We start from the raw sequence: 24,021 nt of genomic DNA, 5'->3' as shown, positions 1-24,021 counted from the left end.
GCTGAGCCCTGTGTGCTTGGCGTCGGTGGGCTTCACGGGGCTGTCCCGGTTCCTCTGGTGGCAGCCCTTCACTCTGCCGTGCCACCCGTGCTGCTCAGCCTGGCGTCGTCCGCCAGCTTGCAGAGGGTGTGCTCAGTCCCGCTGCCCGCGGGGTTAATAAAGATAATAAACAGCACTGGTCCCAGGGCAGACCCCGACGGACAGCACTCACCCTTGGTCTCCACCACGACACTGAGCCGTGGACCAAGACTCCTTGGATGCATCCATCCTGCCCATTTCTTGTCCATTTAATAGTCCATCCGTTAAATCTGTCTCTCTCTTAGCAGGGATGTTGGATGGGACCATGCCAAAGACCTCACAGAAGGCCAGGTAGGTGACACCAGTAGCTCTTCCCATGTCCACCAGCACAGTCACTCCGTGGTTGAAGGCTACCAGGTTGGTCAGGCACCAATGTCCGTGCTGAAGTCATGCTGGCTGGCTCAGGGCAGTGGTACAGTCCCCATCTCTGGAGGGATTTAAGAGATGTGGAGATGGGGCTAAGGGAGCTGGCTTAGTGATGGGAATCAGTAGGTCAGACTGGTGGTTGGACTTGATGATTTTGGAGGTCTTCTCCAACCTAGGTGATTCTATGATTCTAATCTCCACTCTGCCCTCCATACATCCTTCCAGGAGGATCTGTTCCATCGTGTCATTGGGCAGAGAGGTGAGGCTGACTGCTCAGTGGTTTCCAGGGTCCTCCTTTTCACACTTTTCAACAACACGTGTGATGTTCCCCTATTATGGGACTTAGGTCCTTCATCATCCCCTGTCTGTGCCCAGTGGACATGGTTCTGGCTCCCTGCCCTTGTCCCCTTGGGCTGGGACAATGCCCCAGAGCCTACTCCTGCCACACGCAGCTCAGCACAGCATGGGATCGTAACTATTAGGCGCAAGGCAGAGGCTTTCCAGCATCACTGCATTTATTTTCCACTTTAAATCATGCCACGCTGATTCTACTGATGCAGGGCTCTCTGAGCACCTGGCTGATATTTAGGCAATTTTTAAGACATGAAAAAAAATTTCCCTACTACCCAGGAAAATTTCTCTGAGAGAAGGAGATGACATTTGCTCATGTGATTGGTTTGCATAGAGGAGGTAGTGCCAAGAGGTGGCAGCTGGCTCCTTTGCCTCAGCTGCCACCAGTCCGTCCCATGTTTCAGCGCATCGTCACCAGCTCCTCTGCTGAAGTAGGGTGAATGGCAACTGTGTTGTCAAAGTCGGCCTTGGTGGCTCCCATTTTGATGGCCACAGCGAAGCCCTGCAGCATTTCATCGCAGCCCAGGCCTTGCATGTGCAGCCCCACCACCTTCCAGGAAGAAGCAAGAGGTCAGGCTCGGGGCAAGGCACACATGCCACCACCACTAGTGGCCCACCATGCGGACAGCCAGTGGTGTTCCCAGCAGTGAGGTCCTCACCAGGGGCCCTCACATCCCCCTGGGCAAGGACACCCCTGTCCCCCTCCACACACCTTCTCCTCCTTGCCGGCACACACCAGCTTCATCACGCACTTCACCTTCCTCTGGGTGACTGCGTGGTACAAGGGGGTGAAGGACGTGGTGTAGATCTTCACATTCTCCTTCCCATGTGCAAAGATGGCTTCATCTGCCAACAAAAGGCACCGTGCATCGGTTTCCCCAGCCTGTTTCTCCACACAAGCACTGGAAGTGACTTAACGCCTGCAGGCCTCCCAGCAGCTCATTCCACCCTTACCTTCGGTGAGGCCCACGGTCCCAATGGGTGGGTGGCTGAAGACGACAGTGGGGATGTTGCTGTAGTCCAGATGGGCATCCCGCTGGCCCCCAAAGAGCCGGATCGCCAGCTTCCTCCCAGCCGCAATGGCCACTGTGGAGACGCACAAGGAGCCTGAGACCCGGACTGGCTGGAGAACAAGGGGATGAGGGGCACCAGCACGCACCTGGGGTGAGGAGGGCTCTGCCGCAGACGTCTCCAACAGCATAGACTCCCTTCCTGGAGGTGTTCTGGAACTTGTCCACCACCACGTGGCCCCGAGCATCCACCTCCACGCCCTGCCAGGGGAACACCATCTGTGTTAGCACTTGGGACCCTGTGGTCCTCACAGTGACCTCAAGGTCTCTGGATGGAGGAACCGAGTCCAGCAGAGATGTGCCACGCTTTTCATGGTTCCACATGGCTCTGAGAAGCTCTGCCCATGCAGCCCAAAGATGGTGATGCCCAAGGGGAAGGACACATGTTCCCGTCTCACCACACGATCCAGGCACAGGTCCTTTGAGTTTGGCTCCCGCCCGACAGCCCACAGAAGGCAGTCCACATCCCGGATCACCTCCATCGTTGGCTTGTGGCCAGGTGCTGAGGACGTCACCGTCACCTCCAGCAAGCCACTGGGGGACTTGGTGACAGCCTGGACCTGTGGGAGCAACCAGAGGCCATGGTGAGAAGGTGCTGGCAGGTTTGGTGTGCAGACACCCTCACTTGGGGTGCTGCCCTGCTGACCCGCATGTCCCCAGCAAGGGCCCATACCCGTGAGTGCTTCCAGACTTCGACCCCGGTGTTCTCCAGCTCCTGAGTGCAGTTTGTGCTGATCAGCGAGTCAAACGTCCTTAGGACCTGGGCAGGGACCACGCACCCTCTGAGATGATGGACTGCATTCTGGGGCACTGCCCGACAGCCCCATCCGCCCACTTCCCCCTTCTGCCTGCACTCTTGCCCCACTCAGCCACAGGTAAGTGATGCTTCCACTTGATAACAAAGCTCTCCTTTGTTTACTGCTCTGTTTTTTTTTAATATAATAATTATCTTTCTTTCTTCAGGCCGTGACTCAACATGGGGCTCGGGGAAGCAGGTGCCCTGGCACGCTCTGCTGCAGAAATTCTCTGCACGCACTGTGGCTGCCGGGACGGGCTCGGCAGCACGCCTCTGCTCTGCCTCCTGCCCAGAGCCTCCCTGCCTGCCCCACCGCAGATCCGCAGCTGCCTGGGATGCAGCGATGACGGGAGGCACTGTGGGGCCAGCCAGCGGCGGTACCTTATCCCGACGGATCAGCAAGGAGGACTTGGATCCCAGCGTGGAAAGGATCCCCGCGATTTCCACCGCGATGTACCCTGCGCCAACGATCACGCTGCGCCTGCAGAGAAGCAACGATGCCATACGTGTGCATTTGGAGCCTGACAAGCATGTGCACCGAAAGCCTGGCAGCTTCTCCTGTGCCCAAGCTAAGGACAGAGGCCCTGAGCAGCTCATTTTGGGTGCCACAGCAGTGGAAGCCTTGCCAAACGGCAGCCTGCGCAACACCTCAGAGCACAGCCAAGAAGCCCTGGGTGACCACCGGCAGGAGCTCTGGAAAAGCCACTGATTAGCGGCTCCACCTCCTCGCTCCATCCCCGGGCAGGCAGGGGGACACCCCACCTTACCTGGGCAGCTCCTCCAGCTCGAAGAACCCATCGCTGGTTATGCCCAGGCTGGCTCCTGCAAAGCAGCGCAGTAGTTTTACCACAGATGGGCTCTCCACAACCCCGCAGCCACATCGCTTGCTTTCGCAGCACCACTCGTGCCGTGCGGGGACTCACCGGGAACCTCGCTGTCCGGGGGGACCGACGGGAACCCGCCCGTCGCGATGAGGATGTGAGGAGCTGTGTACTTTTTACCGTTGACTTCGATGGTGGGCTCCGGATCGGCGGTGAACTTGCCATAGCCGTGGATGATGTCAATGCGAGCCTGCGGGAGGAACAGCAGGGAGCCCAGTTGTTGCATTAGCAGCAGATATATACAGAAGGCACATAGAAGGGACTGCTTCCAGGCCAGCAGGGAATAAGAGTGCCCCCACCTTGTTTAAGTTATTTTCATAGATCTCGTTCAGGCGTCTCACGTAAGCATCACGCTTCTCTTTAATGGTTCTGGAACAAAGTGGAAGTTTATCACGGCTGCCAACTAACAAAGCCACTGAGCTCAGCTGAAATGCTCTATCCCCTCAGTACGTGGCAAACGAGCCACAAAATAAACCAGCCTCGAGTTACGCAGCAGGCAGGCGCCATCCCGCTGACGCTTGTGCTGTTGCCTGCCTTCCCTGCTGAGGCCGGCAGCCCGCTCCCGTCTTCTGGGGAGCCCTTCCCCAAGCTCCAGCCCCTTGTCCCCCTCCATGTAACCGCCGCCATGTGGGTGAAGCCACCACCACCTCACCTCCAGTTAAACCTGACGCCGGACGTCTCAAAGCCATAATCGGGGTGGTCGTGGATGAACTCGGCATGCACGGCGGCGTTCCACATCACCTGCTCGCACAGAGCCACGGCCTGCTCAGCGCCCCTGCGCCTCGGGACGTGCCCGTTGCGCCAGGCAGGCTGGCGAGGTTTCAGGAAAACCACAAACGCCGTGGGGCCCCCGAGGCCTGTCGCAGCAAGCACCCGGCCTCCGCGCGAAGGCGATGAGGCTCCCGCTGCCTCCCGAGCAGCCCTTTGCACGCAAGGTGATAAAGCCTGGCTGCGCTGGCTTTGTGCCACCAGGTTTTTAGCCCAGCTGCACATGTGCTGCGCTTCCTGATGCCTTGCCTCTGCCCAGGTCAGGCCGAAGGACACGGGTCCGGGCGCCCCGGTTGCTCAACACTTTCCAAGCACTGCTTCCTCCCCACACCCTCCTCCCTGCCGGCTGCGTCCCAGCAATTCCTGGCATTTCGCTCAGGAAGAAACCCCAGGCACCGGGGTCTGTGCCCAGACCCACAACAAACCCAGGGCAGGCAACACGTTACAAACAACCACAAAAGCACCCGCTCACCTTTTTTGGCACACATCCAACATTGACCTGCAAGGGAAGAAGAGCGAGTCTCAGTGCAGCACCTAATTTCTGTGAGGTGATGCTCCGGAGAGCATCTGCCCAGGGCCAGCAGCAAACGCAGCACCCCTCCGTGCCCTGCCAGGCAGAGGCAGCGCACTCCTGTCTGCAGCCAAGCGTGGAGCCTTGAGGCCTTGTGGTTTATTCGTAGCCCTTCACTTCCTTGAGGGAGAATACGGAAGGTGCGCGGTGCTCGCCTGTAAGGTAGCGGCTCTGACTGGATCCACCGAGAGCTCGCCGTTTGCTGCCGCTTTCCCACATTTGGGGAGGGGGAAGCGTGAGGCTGGCGTCTCCCCGGCTTGCTCTGACAGCGGCACCTCGTCCTCCTCCCCTCTACGGACACGTCCTCCCCGCCACCCAAGTTAGCCCAGGCGAGGGATGACTCGGGTGGGACAGCTCCCCCCGGCCCCGCGGGGGCCCCCCTGTCCCCGACTCACGCAGGTGCCCCCCAAGCGGTGTGGCTCCACCAGGGCGACGCGGGCACCCAGCTCTGCGGCTCGGCGAGCCCCGGCCAGCCCGCCCGAGCCACCTCCCAGCACCAGCAGCTCGTAGGCGGCCGCCGCCATGGCTCGGCTCAGCACAGCTCAGCACCGCCCCCGGCCCGCCCCCCCGAGCGCAGCACCGCGGATCAGGCTGAGAAGGGCGAGTTCATCACTCGGGTACAGCGAGCGGGTGGCAAAGGGCTTCCGTGACAAGCAACGCGGAGTGGGGGCAGAGAAACGGGAGCGACACAGAACGGGAATCGAGCTAAAAAGGGAACGCTTTATTCCGGGTTATGACAACGTACTCCCAAAAGCAGGAATTGCTTCCTTTCTCCAGTTCGGCCCATCGTCTTTCAATAAAATAAACAGTGGGGGGGCGGGGGGGAGGGGGTAAGAAGTTAGTGTGCATTTCCCTTAAAAATAAACTCCAAAACGCTAATTCATGCCAGTTAAACACTAGAACTAAAAATTTACAAATAAGCGTAAAAGGAGATGGAAGTGTTAGAGTTACCTTTTCTTCTCTGAACAGTCCAGGAAAAAAAAAAGACTACAAATACAGCAGGCAAACTGACTGTTGGACTGATTGGTACAGGATATATAGTGTTGTAAGGAATTCAGTCTCAAGTTGTGCTAAATGCTCTTCATCCTCAGTATGGCACATTTTGGTCCATGATAGGGATTGTAATTGAGACGAACCCTGATTTCGTACAGAAACACGTAAATATTGTTGCTTTTTAAAATGTCGGGTGTATTTCCTTCTACAAAGGTTAGGAGAGGTTTACAGGAAGTAGTCTGGGGTACGACGGGTAACATGAGGCTCTCCACGACGAGGTGCTGGGTCAAACTGAAGGCTGTGGAAAGAAAAAGGGGTCATTTCCCTGCCTCCACACAAGGCAGTTTTCAATACCACAAACACAAGACTCACCCTCCTGCTGCTATCATTTTATTTTCCCAGTGGCTTCTGCGTGAGGTGTCCCAGACCTCCCGCCACCCCAAATCTAAATATGGAGGACATATGAGGTCCTAAAACAAATGACCAGCAGAGGCAAGCTCAGCCACCAGTAGAAATGCTACTCGCAGAGGGAACATCGCCTGGCCGGCAGTGCTTCAGCAGCCCACTGCTGCTTTCACAGGAGGTCAGCCAAATGCAAAATTCAGAATCTCACCAACCTTTACAAAGGTTAGTGCTAACAAAAAAAAAAAAAAAAAGAAGAATGCAAAAGGTCCAAAGTTTCAGAGCCAGGAAAGAGAGAAAAAGAAGCACCTGAGAAAAGCTTTTAAGAACCCAACTTGCTACTTTTTTTTTTTCCCCCCTCAATACCTTCTTGCAGATAGACCATAGCCTGTTAAAACCAGAGTGGTTTAAGCTTGCTTTTCATGAAAGAACCCCCTTGGAAAGGATCAGACTTTCCTCACAGTCCACAATGGTTAGGCAGGAAGAGAGAACAGCTCAAAGCCAGGTTACTCACAAGGAATATTTTAAAGTGTCATCTAGTTCCATGATAGCAGCCTGGTTCCCACAACGGTAACAGTAATTGGGCGCACTGAAAATGGTAACCACATTTCGGTCGTGGCACCAGTTATAACCCTGCCAGAGAAAAAGAGAGGTCTCAGTTAAACCTCGACCCTCAGTCCATCTGAATTTCCTCTTACCACCTGAAACGTTTTGAGGCATTTGTGAAACACTTTCTTCTCTGTATTTTCAACTGACTTGACTTTCATCTTAACATTCCATTTCCAAAAAGCACTCCTCAGCATGAACAAGCTGTGTTTACCTGGATTTAACAGTTTCAGCCATTCACAGAGAGAAGATAGCTGTGTGCCACTTGTGGATTTATTCATTTTGCATGCAAGTTATGGATCATGCAAGAAGGAAAGCTAGAGATTTTAGATAAGCCCTCAGGCTTTGTTCACCACAAACGAGAATTTGCCAGTTCACCTGCGAGGGACACAGCTACCTCCAGGATCTACTTGAACTGGATTTAAAAATAAACCTGCTCCACTGACCCACCTGGCATTTTTCCACCGAGACATACAAGAATAGCCTATCAACAGCCCAAATTAGGGCTTAATCCATGCCGTATCTGAGCGCTGTGTGTTATAGGACAGTGTGTTTAACATACCAGCAGTCTAAGTAGAGCAGTCAGTGTAAGGAGATTATAGCTTCCACAAATGGGGTATGGCGGGGTCTCTTCGGCAATGTGTTCGAAGAAGGGGAGGTAGAACACCCCCCTATTTACACAGCAGGTCAAAGCTCATCAGTTTACACTGCTTGTTGCCTTCACATGATTAAAATCCCTCTTAGGTATTTACCTGCTTAGCCTTCAGATGCCAGCTTATGCAAACCCATCAGCAGATCTCACAACGTAGACAAGAATTTTCATCTACCTTCATTTTTTAGCTTCGTCTACCAGAAAGTGCTTGCCCTACCTCCATGACGAGTTGATGAGCACGGGAAACCAGTGTAAGACCATTGGCATGGTTAAATGTTTCGGAAATGTCTTGCCCAAATGTGTAGCCAGCACCACGTGGAGATATACCCCAGCCACCACGATCATCTGGATCCGACCATAACAGATCACACATTGGACCCTTGAAAAAGATAAGCTTCTTCGTTAGCTTTCCTTTTGCTAGCAAGATGGTTATAAAAAGGCACTTCTAAAACACAGTTAATTTACAGTAAAAAGACTGCCTGCATGTTCTTCTCTGCACAAGCCACACACGTTTATCTGACATACCTCACATCATCACGCTCACTGAATCAAACATCCTCTCACAAGACATGAATATGCACACAGCTGAGAAAGGAGCCCATGCCACCAGAAAACCGTTCCACCTCCTCCTCCATGCACACCATTTACCATCTCAGACCTGCAAAGGCATGGAGAGCAGATCCGATACTTGTTCCTGACTCTCGCGGTGTAATAAAGGCCATGTGAGAAAGTACGCGAGTCCAAGGATGCACAAAGGGTTCATTAGTGCGAGCCAATTTGCAATAGATTAAAGGAATGGAAATGACCCGCATGAGGTTGTGAACTGTTCAAGAGATTGATGGTAAATCTTCAGCAGCCTTTCTGGCAGGGTACTAAGCATTTCATTTCATTTCATCTCCTGAACTGTTGATTGTTGGACTTTACAAATTCAAAAATACCCCGGTATACATCTAACAGGCACAAATGAAGCTCAGTGGCTTTTCTTGCTGAGCTATTTAGAAGCTATGGGGCAGAAAGAACTCTCCAGTCCTTATCCAAGCCCGCTGCTGTCTCCCACCCACTGATCCCAGCTATGTGGCAGAGATCACACATGGAGGTCCTCAGGAAAGTCAGATTTCAGCAAACATATGCAGTGTAAGACTGTGGAAGCCCCGGAGCAAGAAAACAATCATTTTATCTCTCTACAGTCAGAAGCCCCACCAGGCAGCCTCCTAATTCTGGGAGCAATTCAGACAGCTTATTTCAGGTTTTTTGAAGGCTTAGGAAGACCTTGCTGCGTTGTTCTTGCTCCTGTACCCACATCATCTCAGGATGAGCAATTTGTTTTCATCAGAGGGTAAATAAGACTGTTTGCAAGCTCCAACCACCCAAACAAAGCAGAGTTATTTGCAAGCCTAGGAGCTCAGAAGGTGGTTTCTTTGGTCCAGCTGGCACCCCCTGGCTGCTCCACGCAGGACTCCTGTACATCAGCATATCCCACAGGCCCCTTCTGACTTTGTCAGGTCCCCAGAAAAACAGGGTAACAACAAACAAGGTGAAACAACACAGAAAGAGCTGGCTGGGTAGGAGGGGTGGTGACATGACACAGTTTCACATGGTGGCGGTTGGTTCACAAGGAAGTCTGCAATGAGGCTGAAGGCAGCAGGCACTTTCCCCTGCCAATACAACTCTGAGTCAGCACGACAGTTGAGAAAATCTGTGTTTCTGCAAAAAACAGCTGTGAAAACCCCACAGCTCTCCTTTTACAGACTGCTACAATCAAAGCACATTGACTTGGGTGTGTTTTGCCCAAATGAATGTTCATCTGCTCTAGCTCTTATGGAGGCAATAATCCGCTGTGTAACAGTGTCTCACTGTGCAAATGGATTTCCACATGACTACGTATTTGCATTTTCAGCAAACATATCTAAAATCACAATGGATCTCCTTTCCTATTACCTCATGTGGAACTTCCTGCAGGCGGTCCAGAGCCCTGATATGATCCAGTGTATCTATGGATGGAGAGAGGCCACCGTGGAGACAGAATATCTACGGCAGGAAAAAAGGAATAATCCGTTCAATGCATCTGTGCCGTGAAGACTCATCTCAGAAATAGCTGGTTTTAACTTTATCATTCTTTTACAATTACAGTGGCCTCACCCTTGCAGCAGAGAAACCAGATTTAATTCCCACAGATGGAAACAAAACCGAAAGGGTGCACATTGCATACCAATATCAGAGCTGCAAAGATAACATGCCTTCAGTTTCAAGACTAGCTTGACTCATAGCAATACCTCAACTCACACAACACATCACAAGATGAGTCCCAATTGTCAGGGAGTCCTTTCAAATAAACCCTACCTGCATTCCTTCAGCAGCAGGTGCCAAGGCGTTGCTGCTCCATCAACCTCTGTTACTACCCTACCAAATTCTTCCCAAAATCCACAGTAAATACACTGGCTTTAAAGTAATTCTGGACACATACTAAGAGAGCTTGTTTGAGACTGTTCGTGTACGGGTCAGACGACACAGCCTGTGCTGCACTAATGTGAGAAAAATCTCAAATAATTTTCTTCAGACAGGATCTTCTGTGAAGCTGTTTTATTCGCGATTGCAATGGCGGGCGTCCTGTCAATCGGGAGCGCATTTTAGTAAACAAATCATAACCTTTTATTCCCTATTACCCAACGCCTGATCACCTCCCCTGTTTCCTCACTGGCTGAGTACTACAGGTTCACAAGCTACTCGACGCTCCTCTATACCATATATGTACAATTTTTATTTTCTCCTTTAATTTCTCCTTTCTTATGTTTTGAGAACTTGTGATCTTTGTTTTACCGTTCTCACACTGCTCATCCTGTTTTTCTCAAGCTTCTACTTTATTTTGGAACAGTGAGGCCTTCTACTGTCCACTTACCTACTTAGCATTTCTCCTTGTTATGACTACACAACTACCTTGGAATACAGAAAATTAGTTCTTTACTGCAAAAACACAACTTTGTTTCTCATACTAAGAAACAGGCAGTTTTCCTTATTCAAGGCAAAAAAGCTTACCTGGCCATCTACTAGAGCTGTAAGCGGGAGATAATCAAACAGATCTGTGAAATACTTCCAGACATTGGCATTGCCATACTTCCGCAGACATTCATCGTAAAAGCCATACACCTGTGTAATTTGTCTGCTTTCGTGGTTTCCCCTCAGTATTGTAATGCGTTTTGGGTAACGCACCTATCGACAACAACAAAAAATAACACAACCAACTTTTAACGCAGGAATTGGACAATGAGTACAGAAAGAAATACTAAGAAGAGGTTTCAAGCAGCAGGTAAGCGCTGAGCTCTGTTACATAAAGCATGTTGCATTAACACATTCAACTTACATCCGTCGAGCTCAAGCCAACTGCAATGTCAATGAGGGGAGCAATTCTTTCACACCTCCCAAAACCACAAGTTTGTCCAAGGTTATCATAAAAAATGCTATCCAGCCATACCTTTAATGCTACTAATAGAGTCACTGTTTCCACCGAGTAATAGCCTCTGTCCACGTAGTCTCCCATGAACAGGTAATTTGTGTCTGGCGACTTCCCACCGATTCGAAAGAGTTCCATAAGGTCATGGAATTGGCCGTGGACATCCCCACAGACGGTGACCGGGCAACGTACCTCTTGCACATTTGATTCTTTCGTAAGAATTTCTTTAGCCTAGCAAGAAAAAATAAACACAGAGCAAAAACATAGGAAGCTCTTTCACAGGCAGGTGCAGAAGTTATTCCACTGCGTTTGCATGGGAAATTCAATTTCCCTCTGGTGGCTCCCTTCCAGATGACCACCGGAAAAACAGCTTGTTGAATAAGCAAAGACAAAGGGCACGTTACAAATCACTGCGCAAGATGAGTAATTTTGCTCCTTTGAGGCCAGGTCATGTAGATTTTATTGTTTATTGGCACACTGAGGTATAAAGTCAAAGAAATAAATTTTCTTCTTTCTCAGCCTGAAATTAAGGAGTGTGAACTTCAAGACACGTGCTGCATATGACTTCCATCACTGATGGGGTTCATCGACAAATCCTCTCCAATCATTTCTGAAGACTAATTGTCTTCTGAACACAGCAAGACGAAACATTATTCCAGTAACTTCCATCAGCACCACAGGCAGACATCACCCTAAACACAACTTTTTGTTTTTGAAACATACCGGTCCTTTGACAGATTTCTCCATCTACATGTTCAAGAGAGCTCATCTCAAGCACGTGAGCTACGGCAGCACTCGGCACTCTAGTCTGACTGCCAACGTCAAGTGCTACTCAGCCTCACAATGCCTAGAATTTTTTACCTCGAAAACCACAGCTGAATCACTGGCCAGCTCGCGTCCTGTCAGCACGGGTTCGGTGTGAGAGCTGCGTGAAGAGGGGTCAGTCAATAATCTTGCTGTCCGGGCAGAAATACCAGAGGAGACCGTGCAAATCACCACCCAAGCAGCTACTATGATTTTTTGAGCAACTTGATTTGCAAAAGCACACGTAAAGCTAGATGCTATTTCATCCCTGCACTTGTTGTAAAACCATGACCTCCTAGACTTCCTTGAGATGCCAGCTGACTTACAATGATGCACTTACGCTCGGGCTCCCTCCAGCCACCCCTCAGGCTGACTACCACCCCGGCTGCTCAGCTGATCGCTCTCCATCCCACGCAGCCGCCTGGAACCCCATGCGTCGCCACCTTCGCTGGCAGCAAGCTTCAGCAGCTCCTCTGCCAGCACTGACAGCTGCTCCTCACTGCCTTCCTCCTCTGGCATCCCTCACACTTCCCCCCGTTGCCGCACACCCAGAAAGCAAGCGTGCTGTCCCAAGGCCAGGATTTCGCAGAAGCAGGTCTGTGCCATGGAAACAGCACTGCGAGCAGCACGCCTGCTCCCTATCGACAGAGCCAGCCCGTCATGCGAGCAGAGCCAATGCGAAGAACGGCCGCACGTGACAAAGCAGCTCGCCTGGCACACGAGCTGGGCAGTGCTACGGCACCAGGCGAGCTGCGCGGCGAGCACCAGTGCCCCAGCCCTCCGAAAACTCCATCTCCTTTGAGAGGGGCTGACTTCTTCTCGCTGAAGCCATTGAGGGAAGCAAATGTTCCTAAAGTTACCTTCACTACCCTGGCACAGAAGCTCACTGCATAAGTGAGAGGCACTTCTCTAGCTCAGGGGGCTTTCTGCCTGCCAGACTTGCCATCCTCTTCCAAGCACAACAGTTTAAGAAATTTTTCTGACAGCAGGTCACATACAAGTGGAAGAGCAAACTCAGAAGCAATTTAAACCTACGGAGCTACCATCAGCTTCCCCAGTCATAACCAGCTGGCAACAAAAAGACCACAGATGGAGGGAAGGCATCCCTGGATTTAGTCATCTCTTTCCCTGCATCCAGCGGTTACTAGGCTAAATTACATGGCTGTAATTAGCAGATCTGCATTACCTTATTATGGTTATCAAATACACATTTGTTTTGCTGCCTCCAGCTCATCAGCTGATGTAGATCAGAGCTCCAGGCACAAGTGAGGCACAAGGAGCACCCGCAGGCCGGCTCCCTCAGATCTGGACCAGAGGGATGGATGAAGGATGACCGTGCAGAACAGCCACCCGCAGGTGATGATCGGACAATTCCCCCAGTCCCTGCACTTCGGATGATCTAGGTCCCACCTGCCGCTACCAGGAAGGAGCTGATTACTGAGGACATCCCCCACAAGCTCCCCAAGCACGCCCGTCTTCACACTGTTGCTCTTCACGGTCAGTTGCCCAGACTCTTCTAAGCAAAGCGTATATTCAGAAAGAGTAACTAAATCCCAGGCAGCCAAGGGCTCGAGCAGCACCCAGCGTGCCACTTGCACAGAACGTAACCCGAGGGATGTGACCCTGACCCTCACAGGCATCCTACACGCACAGCCAGTGATGTGGAGTTTACCTTGCAGCTCTACAGGGACTGGAAACTGCTTAACGTGTTGCATCTGAGTGCAGCAGCCCTACTGGAATTCTCCCTGTTCACATCTTTAAAAGCACCTTCAATGCCTCTCGAGAGCTTCTACCCTCTGTGAGAGAAGGATACAAAACACAGTCACAAAACATTTGCTCAGCGTGTTCCGACATATGTTGCATGAAGCAAGAGACAGGGTTTCACTGCAAACTGGAGTGAACTTAACCACAAAAGGTGTTAGGTGTTCTCTGCCTTTTCGTATCATGCATGCTGCTCCTTTCCCGGCTGCGTAAGAACAAGCAGACTTACTTGAAGCTTCTGGGAAAGAGATGTGGGTCACAACGCACACTCACCAGTGTCTCAACCACACACGTAGAGGAAAGGCAGCACGCAGGGAGCAAAGAAGAGCTCCTCTTGCACAGTACTGCATCAAACAGGCTCCTGTTAAATGCGTTTTAGGAAGGCGGGCTAGCACAACTCCTGAAATGTGGGTTACTAGGAGCATCTAGAAGTTTCCCTTCGGGGCAGAGGAGGAGCTGTTAGCTGAAGAGCAGCAGCTTCTTAAGCTGCCTACCAGCTGTTACTGGTTAGCCTGTTTTAGCTTACTATGTGGACGTACACACACATGAAAAATAAAGTTTGTCATTTTAACGCTGCAGAGATGGTTCAAATCAGGCTTGGGAGCCGAGCTGACCACATGAGATCGTCCTCACGTGATTGTCTAAGGCAGAACAAGACCTTTAAAATCTTAAGCATCATTAAAAACATCCCAGCAAAGCTGCAATTAATCAGCGCGCTCTGCTCGCACATTTCACTGTGCAGGGCTAAGACTACAGCAAAAAGGCTTAAAGTAATAAGAGCACGTTACAAAGCAAGGAAAGGAAGAAGCTGATGCAAGGAAAGCTGCCCTGCTCGACTGTCCTTTACTTACTTATGATGGCTGTTAAATAACTGTTAAAGTCATATTTTAGCTTCGTTTGTTTTAGACAATGGCGATTAACACATCAACTTCCTAAGCGCGTTCCCTTTGTTTTGAATGAAAAACACCCGCCTGGGTCACAATGAAAAGGAGGAGCTTTTAGCTATTTTTATCAAGTAAGCCTCCATTAAGCACAGTATTTACAACATCCATGCTCAGAATTACTCTGAAGAGTCCATGATTTTTGTTAGCTGTGAGCCTGTCAATCACCTTAGCTCCACTCCTGCCCAGTTTCAGACTCTGCAGACAGGGACGCGAGCCTGCACGCTGTCCCACCCTCAACCTGCACGGAGGGAGCCTGCAGGACGCACGCCCCCATATGTTACTGCATCATCCCCACAGGAGGAAACCGAGCTGTCTCGGGGCTTGAGCACAACCCCTTCATGCGCTGCTCCGAAAGCAGAGACGCTACGCGGGCTCTGAGACTACCATCAGGATCACCAGGAGACTAATCCCTCGGCGAGAGACTTAACGATAAATCCACATCAAGTACTTTGCTGTTCAGATTTGTCTACCAGGCTGTGTAGGCTGACTCCATCGGTGAGGGGATTAATGTCCGACCAGGAGGCAGATTTTCAGCTTCAGGCTTTCCCTAGAGAACAACAGAGACCCCAGGCACCCGATTAGCACGCGAGATCCTTCGAGAGCACAGAGACTCGGCTCCTTCTGGAAGATTCATCGACTGCATCACCATCTCAGTTTGATTTTTAAGAGGCCCTTACTTCAAGAAACAGAGAAACCAGCTATGGAGTTTCACATCGAAAATTCGTCAGCTGTGATCAATCAAACTACTGTGTCAACAGGCACGCTGAGGATGGAAAGTCTCGCAGGATTTGCCCCAGGAACAAGAACCAGTCGGATTCTCCCCAAACGAGAGGGGAGCTGGAGCGGGGGAGCTGCCCTCCAACAGCAAGGCAGCAGAGGACACCCCAAGAGTGACACCAAGCACCAACGGGAGGCACATTCCTGAAGCGATCCGGGCCAGCGTACCCTAGGATGAACTCCATTGCTGGAGAGATGAAATACTGCTGGCCACGACTCAATGCAACACTCAGATGGCTTGAACAGCATCCAGGATGCTACTTGGCTTCATCTCTCGCACTAATTCCACCAATTAGTGCAGAAGAGCCCACGAGCTCATTCTAGCGAGATTATTCTTGGGTGAAATGATCTCGGAGGGCAGAAGCATCACAGATACGTGCCAGTATCAGCAGTACTCCCCGGAGCACCAACTGGCTCCTGCTGCTTGGTTTGAAGAATCAGTGTACAGTCACCATTCAACAACCGGATGAGAAACGCAAGTCTTCATTAGCGATTAGAGTCCTTCTCCTCCCACCCCTTCACAACACAAAGCTCCCAATCTGCTCACTGCAACAAGTCCGCAGCCCCCTCTTAAACATACAAAGACCAAGGATGGAAGAAAAAGGAAGCTAAAGAGATGGTTGTTTGACTGTGTTTAATTTAAGAAACAGCCTTTTACTTGCTTTCCTTTATGCCCCATCTTATTACTTCAATGAAGAACTGTTTTCTTTCACTGTAAGTCAGACGGCTCTCAACTCTTCGCTGACTTGAACCCTAAATCGAAAGAATTTAAAGCTTACCGTGTCCGAACTTGGAAGTGCTTCCTACGGAGCAAATCCACCTCCCTGGCCCTTTAGCCTGGCTCTAGGGGTCCGAAGTGCAGGTTCCAAGGGGCAGCAGTACCCCTGCAAGTTCACAGGCAGCTCAGCAAGTGCTACCCTCCCACCAGGACCCAAGTGCAGAAGCTCAAAGCTAGCAGCACGGATACAAACCTGCCACTGCACCCGATGAAGCATCCAAGACAGAACTCAATAGACTTTTCACTGGCTATTTAATAGGAGCTGAAAAAGGTTTTAACAACCTTCTTCTGCAAAGAGAGTCTACCACGATGAAGCTAAGCAGCGTGAGACGCAAGATATCTGATGCCCATTCTCCTAACATGCTGGAACATTTCTCATGCCTACAAGCTCCAGTAGTGGTAATTGTTTGTCCTTCTATTATCATTTAAATGCCAGAATGATTTTAGTTAGCTTTCACTTTAAAGACCAGCAGAACAGGAAACAAGTGTTTTCATGTTGTCTTCAGATGACGTCTTGATTATCTGCATACGGAATATATGATGGATTAGCTGCCAAAACTATGTCGTAATCAGGCAGGTGAGTTTACAGTGATTTTGCAGGTGCAAATTTCAAGAACTTTCTAATTTTCATACCCTCCATGAGCCTAGCTGTCTCCAATCTTTTCCTCAATTGCTGTCCATTAGGCCAGCAATTAAACCAAGAACAACCCACACAAGTAAGTCTGGGACATTCCCAGCCCCCCCCCCCCCCCTTCACATAAACCTTTCAGTTTTGTTTTTAAATTACCAAAGTCTTTCACAGATTTAAACCCAAGGCAAGAGGTACTATTGTGTTTAACCTCTTCTAAATTAGTCATGTAAAAGGGAGTACTCAGAAACATGAAAGTTGGTAAAGGTTTCCTCGATGATTATCTCAGGGACACCAAATATGCTTTCAGGCAGCGCTGCTTCACACCAACAGCAAGACCACATAACACAGAGCTCCCCTCCCCTACCACCTAAACCATACAACCAGTCCTCAAAAGCCTAAGAATAAGCCAATTAAGACCACCACATTTACTTCACACCCAAGCCATTTTGAACAGCTATCAGCATCCTTCCTGAAAAGCCATGTGCTGTGATAGCTTGCATTTGTATCAAAGGAAACCCACTGTGCCCAAAGGCTCTGGCTCCTACCTGCTATTTGGATGGCTGACACCCCCCTCACCTGCACTCTCAACATGGCACGCCAAGCTCCCTACTTTTTGTGCGACCATTGACATGCAGCCACGGTCTGCTAGCAGTATCCTCCAGCTTTGGAAAATACAGCAGCCACAGCTCCTTAATCAACAAGGGTGCCAGAGAAGGGAAATGTGTTCTTTGTAACAGCATGCGTGTTAGAACAGCAGTTCCGAACCAGCAAAGCTGGGAGCGAGGCACAGAACGCACTAATAAATTCTTTCAGGCTTATTAGCTGGACTTGACACAAGAGACTGCACAGCCACAATGAGCTCTTGCTTGCTCTTCAAGACATCTACTCCTCAAGCGACTGCTGTTGCTTCCTGCTGCAGCACCAGCCCTCCTCACCACAAGTCCCTCAGAGCTGACACAGCTCTGCAAGCAGAGAAAAAGCCTTTAAAGCAAATGGACAGTCCCAGCATGGGTAAAAAAAAACAAAAAAGGGAACAGGATAAAGGAAACAGAGATTGGAAGGCCCAGCTAGGAAGTCAGGACTGCTGGCAAAAGCATTTGCCAGGAAGCCACAGCCTGGAGTCCTAGAGCATCTCCCTGCCTGTGACATCCAAACAGCTCCCACCTTTCCAAAGAGTACCCCTGGCACGTTACGGGGTGGCCGTGTGGACCCTTTCTGCTGTTCAAAGACCTGAGAAAAGGAAATACCTGCGTCTTCTGAAAGCTGGCATCAAGGTGTTCAGTCACTGGCCAAAACGCATTGCCAAGAAGGAGCATCAGAAAAGATGATTTGCTTCTGAGAAAACCGAGCAAGATGCACAAGTAACAGCATGACAACGCCAACCTCGCCATAAGCGACGTGATGCTAAAGGGAACGCTGAGCTAACTGCTCTACCTCCTGTGCCTGACAGCTATTAGCTGGTCTGGGAAAGGAAGCAAAGAGGTTCTCTGGACTGTCTGGTGCGTGGCAGTGGTCTCTGCTGGTTGCTGAGATAGGAAGCAAACAGAAAGGACAATCTTTGCTACCATATTGTGAAGAAGCCTACTTCAATTCTTCAGTCTTGTCACGTTATCTAAGTCCAAAGAAAACCCTAACTTTGTCATAGATTGCAGAGCTGAGGGAGCATTCACACACAAGCATTTAACTTCTGAAGCAAAATCCATCATGACTTGCCTCCTGACAGGCAAAAAAGGCTCTTTAACAGCGTGCACCGAACGCACCCAACCAGCGATCCGCCAAAGGCCTGTCCCAACCAGAACCACGTCCTTCTCCCAGCCGTTCCCTGCTCTTTACCCCTCCAGCAGCGTGCAAGCCCGGTCAGGTCAGCAGCACGACTTCCCCACCACCCCGGCCCTGCTCGGCCCCTCGTCAGGTGCCCGCAGCCCTCCTCCCGGCGTCGGGGGATTCAGGGCCGCCGTCTCAGCGCCCCTCGCTCCCCTTCCCCCCCCCCCACGCCCCCATTTTCGGCCCCTTTGGCCTCAGCTGCTCCCTCCCTCCCGCCCGCCCGCCCCAACCTCCAGCCGCCCCCGCCGCAGCCCTGCCCCGCTCACCTCCTCGCAGAGGCTGCGGACCTGGCTCTCGCTCAGCTGCCGGCACTCGTTGAGCTGCTCGATCCACTGGTCCAGCTCCTTGGTGAACCCCTTCTCCTCCATGGCGGCGGCGCTGCCCGCCGGGGGCCGGGGCCGCGGCCTGCTCGGCTCCCCGTAATGGCGGCCCCCCCGGCGCTGCGCACTTCCGGCCCGCCGCCCCCTAATGGCGCCGCCCCGGCATAGCACCGCCCTGTCATGGTGGCCGCCCCGTCATGGTGGCTGATCGCATGGCGAGAGGCCCCAGCGGGGAGCCCCCGGCCTGTCGCACGCTGGTCCGTGCTCCCCGAAGAACAGCGAGCATCGTCGTGAGGGCTTCGTCCCTATGCCGGGTGCCTGAGGAGCACGGCAGGCGCCGTCACGCTGTCACAAAACCTTGGTGGCATGTGGGGGTGTAATAAAAGCTTTCTGTAATCCTGTCACTGTGCACGCGTTATTAATCTGCCTCACCATGCTCCTCTGAAATGTTGTGGAGTAGCGCATTAAGCCTACCATCTGTAGGCTGGCCCCAGTAAGGATTTAACCACATCATGTATGCTACAGCATCCATATGTTGCATCATACTATACGAGGGCATTTAAAATTAGCATGCATGTGCAATGATGTACCTAAAAGTCTTCTCCCAACATCTGCCTGCAGGCTGGCGCTTTATCCATCTCACAGCCAGCTCTAAATCACTACCAAAGTGTGAATATTTCTATGTACTGCAGCATACCAAAATCCTTCCCGGATCTTCTGTGTCTTTTAGGCACGAGTTTCTGCGTTTTCGTCCTGCCTAACAATGCTGATACATAATTTCCTCCATTCCCACAGGGTAAAACGACCAAGCTTGCTAGACTTCTCTTTCGCTGAGGTGAATTTGGAAATCAAAGGGTTCAAAACATCTTATACCTTTAGTGAACTTTCCAACCTAAAACACATTTAGCAAAGTAAAAGGGAGCAATATATAAAAAATATTATTTTTTTAATTACTCTTAAAGATCCTTTGCCATTTCCGTATCCACAAAAGACACCTTCCGGGAGCTGTTCACATCACCCATTTAGAGCAAAGAGCTTTTAGCTTGGAAAACCCAGCCAAGAGACTGTTTGGGGACTTATTCTCCATCTCGACGGGTTCACTCTGCACAGAAATGGAAATCTCAGTGTGGTATGAAGGTACACACTGACACGCTGGTAGCTGGGTATCCTCTTTGCCCTGAGCCAATGCCAAGAAATGACAAAGAGAAAAACTCTGTAATTTTGTAAGTATTTGAGGCCTAACGTTAAGCTCTGTGCTCTTAATCCTGCAGTTATTTCAAAGCAACCTTACAGAACTCAGGTTCCCTGATTTTCCAATTTTCATACACTTGGGTGTTTTGCTTGGTCATGTCTTTTCAGAAGGTTATTTTTAACAGGATTGCCCGCATCTGTGGCACTGCAGAGAACTTGCCAGTCCTGTGATGAAGTTTCAAACCATCAGCCTGGAAGTGGGCTCCTGGGCTGCTGGACCACGACACTTTCCATCTGAGAGCTACGTAGGGATAGCACGCAGTGCATGCACTCCAGAACAAAAGTGATGCCCATGCTAAAAATGGTGAAAGGGGCTTCTCCAAAATGACAAAAAAAAAAAAAAAAAAAAGCACATTTCAGGTCTCAGGTGACACAGCACTAAAGCAAATGCTGAGTCATTTTTATTTATGTCTCCTTAGTTGGCCAAGTTTTCAAGGTTTCCTCATTTTTTAATAAAAGGAAACAAAATTAGAAGATATAAAGAGTGTGTCAAATAACTCCCTGTGAGAAACAGCAGGTGTTCTGGGGCTTGCAGTATGGTCAGATTACAAATTCACTGGTTGCTACCAAGGTGCGGTACGTAAACTACATCATTATCCTAAGTTTTGGAGTATAAACAACTATTTGTAACTGTTTGCCAGGGATAGAAGATCCCTGTAAATGGAGACATACATTTACATACCCATATGTATTTACACATACTCTTTGGAGATAAGTCTCTATTTACCGATTCATCAACACCAATAAAGTGTTTAATATGAAAAGCCTAAAGCTTGAATAGATACATCCTTCTTGGCTCCCTACAAGGAACCGAGAGGTTTTTCAGGTGTCCATCCCAGATGGCAGGTCCTCTCTCTCACCTCCATGAAGGACCAGCAAAATCCTGCCCCTACAGCTGCTGCATTGAACTGGCTTTGGAGTGCCCGGTCCTGTTGAGCTGCTGGATTCAGGATCATGACTACTTCAATGTAGGTCTCAACAGCTTCAGACTTCAAGGTGACGGCACTGAAACTGCCCTTCCTCACTGCGCCTACCACGTTTTCCTCAGTGATCAAAACAGTGCTGACATCTTCTTTCTGCAAAATCTGGCCTCTTGTGACAGCTCAGAACATCTGCCTCATGCAGCTCACACACCATGTTGTGCAGCGTGTCACTTTTCAGCCCTGTGGCCATGTGTCCCTCACTGAGCTCAGGCAGGGCCTCTTGGCTGGCTCTGCTCCTTCTCAGTGTCTTTTTTTCAAAAACACCCTCTTATCTTTCCACACAAGGCTCTTAGCTGCATCCAAAAACACATGCTCTAGGCCAAAGAATGATGTCCTCATGGCCACGGATGCACAGCTCTTCATGAAGACTACCTTGGCAGAGATGACCTCCATCAGGAACTGCAAGTGCTTCTCTATTTCTGCATGGGCACAAGGATCTGGAGGACTCCTGCTCACGTGCATCACTTCTGAGACATTTCTCTGCAACATTTCCAGCTCCTCGATGAACTGAGCACTTGCCATTGCCAGGAGGAGCTCCAACAGCAACCACATTCCCTTGAAACCTTGGGGAACCCAGCCAATGGTGGGCACGGGCAGCGGGCTGATGCCACCCACGTTTCTGCCCCTGGTGCTTTGCAGAGCACCTTGCCTCACCTTGGCCTTTTTTCTTACATTTTGCTTTCTGAGCAGGAGGGCAGATGGCTTGCACCCTCATTCCTGCTCACCTCCTGGGAGGCTTCTCAAAAGCTCAGGTTTTCTGGGCCAGGGGCTGCCCCCTTCTGCTGTTCCAGAGGCCAGCGTCTGCTTTTCCAGAGGCAGCTTCCTTGGAGCCAGCAGGGCTCTGCTGAGCATTTTTGAGGGACAAGCCAGGTGCTGACCCTACATCCCCTTCAGGACAGGCATGCAGATCAGGTGATGGGGTGAACCCAGACACTTGTGGCCCTTTGCACACAGAAGTGGACAGAGATCCCGTTTTCTCATTTTTTTTGGAGGTACCATGCTTAGCTCAGCCAGGAGCTGCAATTTTGAGGGGACCCCTCCCTTTTCTCTGTTTTGGAGCTCAGTTGCCCACAGTTCCCCCTTGAGTGATGTTTCCTGTCCCCTTCCACTTCCCAGCAGAGCACCCTAGGCTGCCCAAAGCCCCCAGGACCCCCTGTGCTCCCAGTCCCCTGCCCACCTCACCATCTGAGGGTCCCACAGGACCACCTGGGGGCCAACGGGGCTGCTTGCAACATGTGGTGGTTGAAATAGGTGGGCTTCTGGAAGGCCGCCTTCTGGTCTTCACCCTGCCAAGGAGCACCTGCAGAAAGGGGAGGGAAGAAGGGGCAGTGTGAGAAAACCTGGGGGCTGCTCAGCAAGAGCTCAACCTTGTGAGTGGCCATGGGGAATGTGAAAACCAAAGTACAAGGGGGCTATAGTCAGGGTGGCTAGGTGCTGAGCAGAACCCGAGGAGCTTGCTGGGCCCACGCGGTGCCGAGATTTGCTATCGTGGCTTTACAGCGTATGCTAGAGCACCTGCCTGGTTTTTATCGCTTGTGGAAAGCACAATTTTGATTCTTCCTATGATACGCTACCTCTCAGACTTATAAACTAAGATTTAAGCAATCATAATTGATACGTAAATCAGTTTCAGGGCTCTCACCTGGTCCTGGGAAATGACACTGGGGCAGTTTAACTTGGCACCACTCCTGCATGCGCAGTTCACCCCCAGCGTGATGCCCACCTCAAAGTCGAGGACGTTTTCAATCCAGGTGCACCAGCTCCATGCGGAATTGAGGGCAACGTCGATGTGCCAGAAGAGGTACACCCCCGTGAGGGGCTGCCCAGCTCCTCCATGGGGTCCTGCTGGTGCACGTCGCCCCTCAGCACACCCATATTCCCCCCGTACCCTCACGCCATGGCCCCACTGCATCACCCCCACACCCCGTGTTGCTCCAGTAGCCCACTAGCACCCCCAGCACCCTGCTGCAACCCCATGCACCTCTTCTGTGTTGGCTCCACCGAGTCCAGGCGCCCTCATTGCAACAGTGGGAGAGGTGGCAACAGGAGGCTGCCAAAATTCAGCTGAGGAAGCAAATGCACGTTATTTGGGGCAATGTGAGGAAGCTTGGCGCTCCTGTGGACAAAGCAGAGCCCACTTCCCCCCACCTGAGGCAAAAGGGAAGCAAAGGAGCATTTTGAGGTGCAGGATCAGTTCCCACACAAACATTTAAGGAAGAATTAAATACCTGTCAGCATCCTGTCAATGCAGGCACAGCCCATCTGCAGCCCCGCGGGGAGTGGGGTTTTCTGGCCGGCTCCCAAGGGCCTGCAGTGGCTTTGTGGGGGCACCCGGGCACTGGCAGCATCAGAGACCCGGCCCCAGGCTGCTCTGGGGGAGCCTGTGAGAAAGGGGGTGGCCAGAGCCGCTGGGGTCACTGGTGGAGGATGAGAGGCACATGTGCCTGGCCGCACCCTCCACAACACTGGCGTCGTCATTCACAGCTCCATTTTTAAGGGAATATAAGTGACCGATGCAAACGTCCTGTTAATGCCTGGCACTGAAAGACCGAGATGGTGTTGTGTCTGCCTCTCTGAGGAGAAAAGGTTTTGCTACCTCTCCCCTCACTAATGATGTCCACAGCTTTTGGTTGTTATTGCTTTCAGTGAGCTCCTTACAATAGATTGTCTCCTTCTCAAATGCAAAACACTGACATCAGAAATTATTTAACTTCAAGAAATGTGTTAATAATAATTTAATGTCTTAACTGGTAAGTGGACTGAAGCGCAGTAATTCCTCTGTCATGCACTTACCGTATAGAAGGGTCTAATGAGGAAAGACTGGCAAAAGAAGACGTAAAATTGAAAAGCCACAGGGAGATGAATGTGAGATAACCGAGAGAGGAACATTTATATTCTGAGACTTGGCTGAAGTTATTGCCCCTTCCAGGAAGATGCATTTCCCTCTTGCACTCATGGAAAGCACC

General features: G+C 50.9%; 2 protein-coding genes across 5 annotated transcripts; both read right to left on the bottom strand.

The window, feature by feature from the left end:
- Window positions 1-941: 941 nt before the first annotated feature.
- GSR (glutathione-disulfide reductase) lies at window positions 942-5,443 on the bottom strand. 3 transcript variants are annotated; one of them, XM_083833151.1, is made up of 13 exons: window positions 5,277-5,442; window positions 4,783-4,809; window positions 4,195-4,283; window positions 3,842-3,911; window positions 3,585-3,732; window positions 3,429-3,483; window positions 3,043-3,142; window positions 2,539-2,625; window positions 2,264-2,425; window positions 1,955-2,066; window positions 1,750-1,881; window positions 1,508-1,641; window positions 942-1,345 (listed from the first exon to the last, which is right to left on the bottom strand). In XM_083833151.1, exons 1-13 carry the CDS (start codon window positions 5,403-5,405, stop codon window positions 1,196-1,198), a joined length of 1,395 nt encoding a protein of 464 aa, XP_083689277.1. In that variant the 5' UTR covers window positions 5,406-5,442; the 3' UTR covers window positions 942-1,195. The 3 variants fall into 3 exon arrangements, with proteins under 3 accessions (XP_083689277.1, XP_083689278.1, XP_083689276.1); XM_083833152.1 differs by lacking the exon at window positions 4,783-4,809 and having other exon boundaries at window positions 4,195-4,304; window positions 5,277-5,443; XM_083833150.1 differs by lacking the exons at window positions 4,783-4,809; window positions 5,277-5,442 and having other exon boundaries at window positions 4,195-4,727.
- A 138-nt stretch (window positions 5,444-5,581) lies between these two features.
- On the bottom strand, window positions 5,582-18,967 carry PPP2CB (protein phosphatase 2 catalytic subunit beta). 2 transcript variants are annotated; one of them, XM_083833170.1, is made up of 7 exons: window positions 18,768-18,967; window positions 11,004-11,213; window positions 10,568-10,741; window positions 9,473-9,562; window positions 7,752-7,913; window positions 6,791-6,909; window positions 5,582-6,172 (listed from the first exon to the last, which is right to left on the bottom strand). In XM_083833170.1, exons 1-7 carry the CDS (start codon window positions 18,867-18,869, stop codon window positions 6,100-6,102), a joined length of 930 nt encoding a protein of 309 aa, XP_083689296.1. In that variant the 5' UTR covers window positions 18,870-18,967; the 3' UTR covers window positions 5,582-6,099. The 2 variants fall into 2 exon arrangements, with proteins under 2 accessions (XP_083689296.1, XP_083689297.1); XM_083833171.1 differs by lacking the exon at window positions 18,768-18,967 and adding an exon at window positions 13,459-13,480.
- Window positions 18,968-24,021: the final 5,054 nt, after the last annotated feature.

This window comes from Anser anser, assembly GCF_964211835.1.
Source record: "Anser anser genome assembly, chromosome: 4".
Classification (NCBI taxonomy): domain Eukaryota; kingdom Metazoa; phylum Chordata; class Aves; order Anseriformes; family Anatidae; genus Anser; species Anser anser.
Note: the sequence above shows the minus strand (reverse complement) of the source record. Positions and strands in the feature narration are given on the sequence as shown.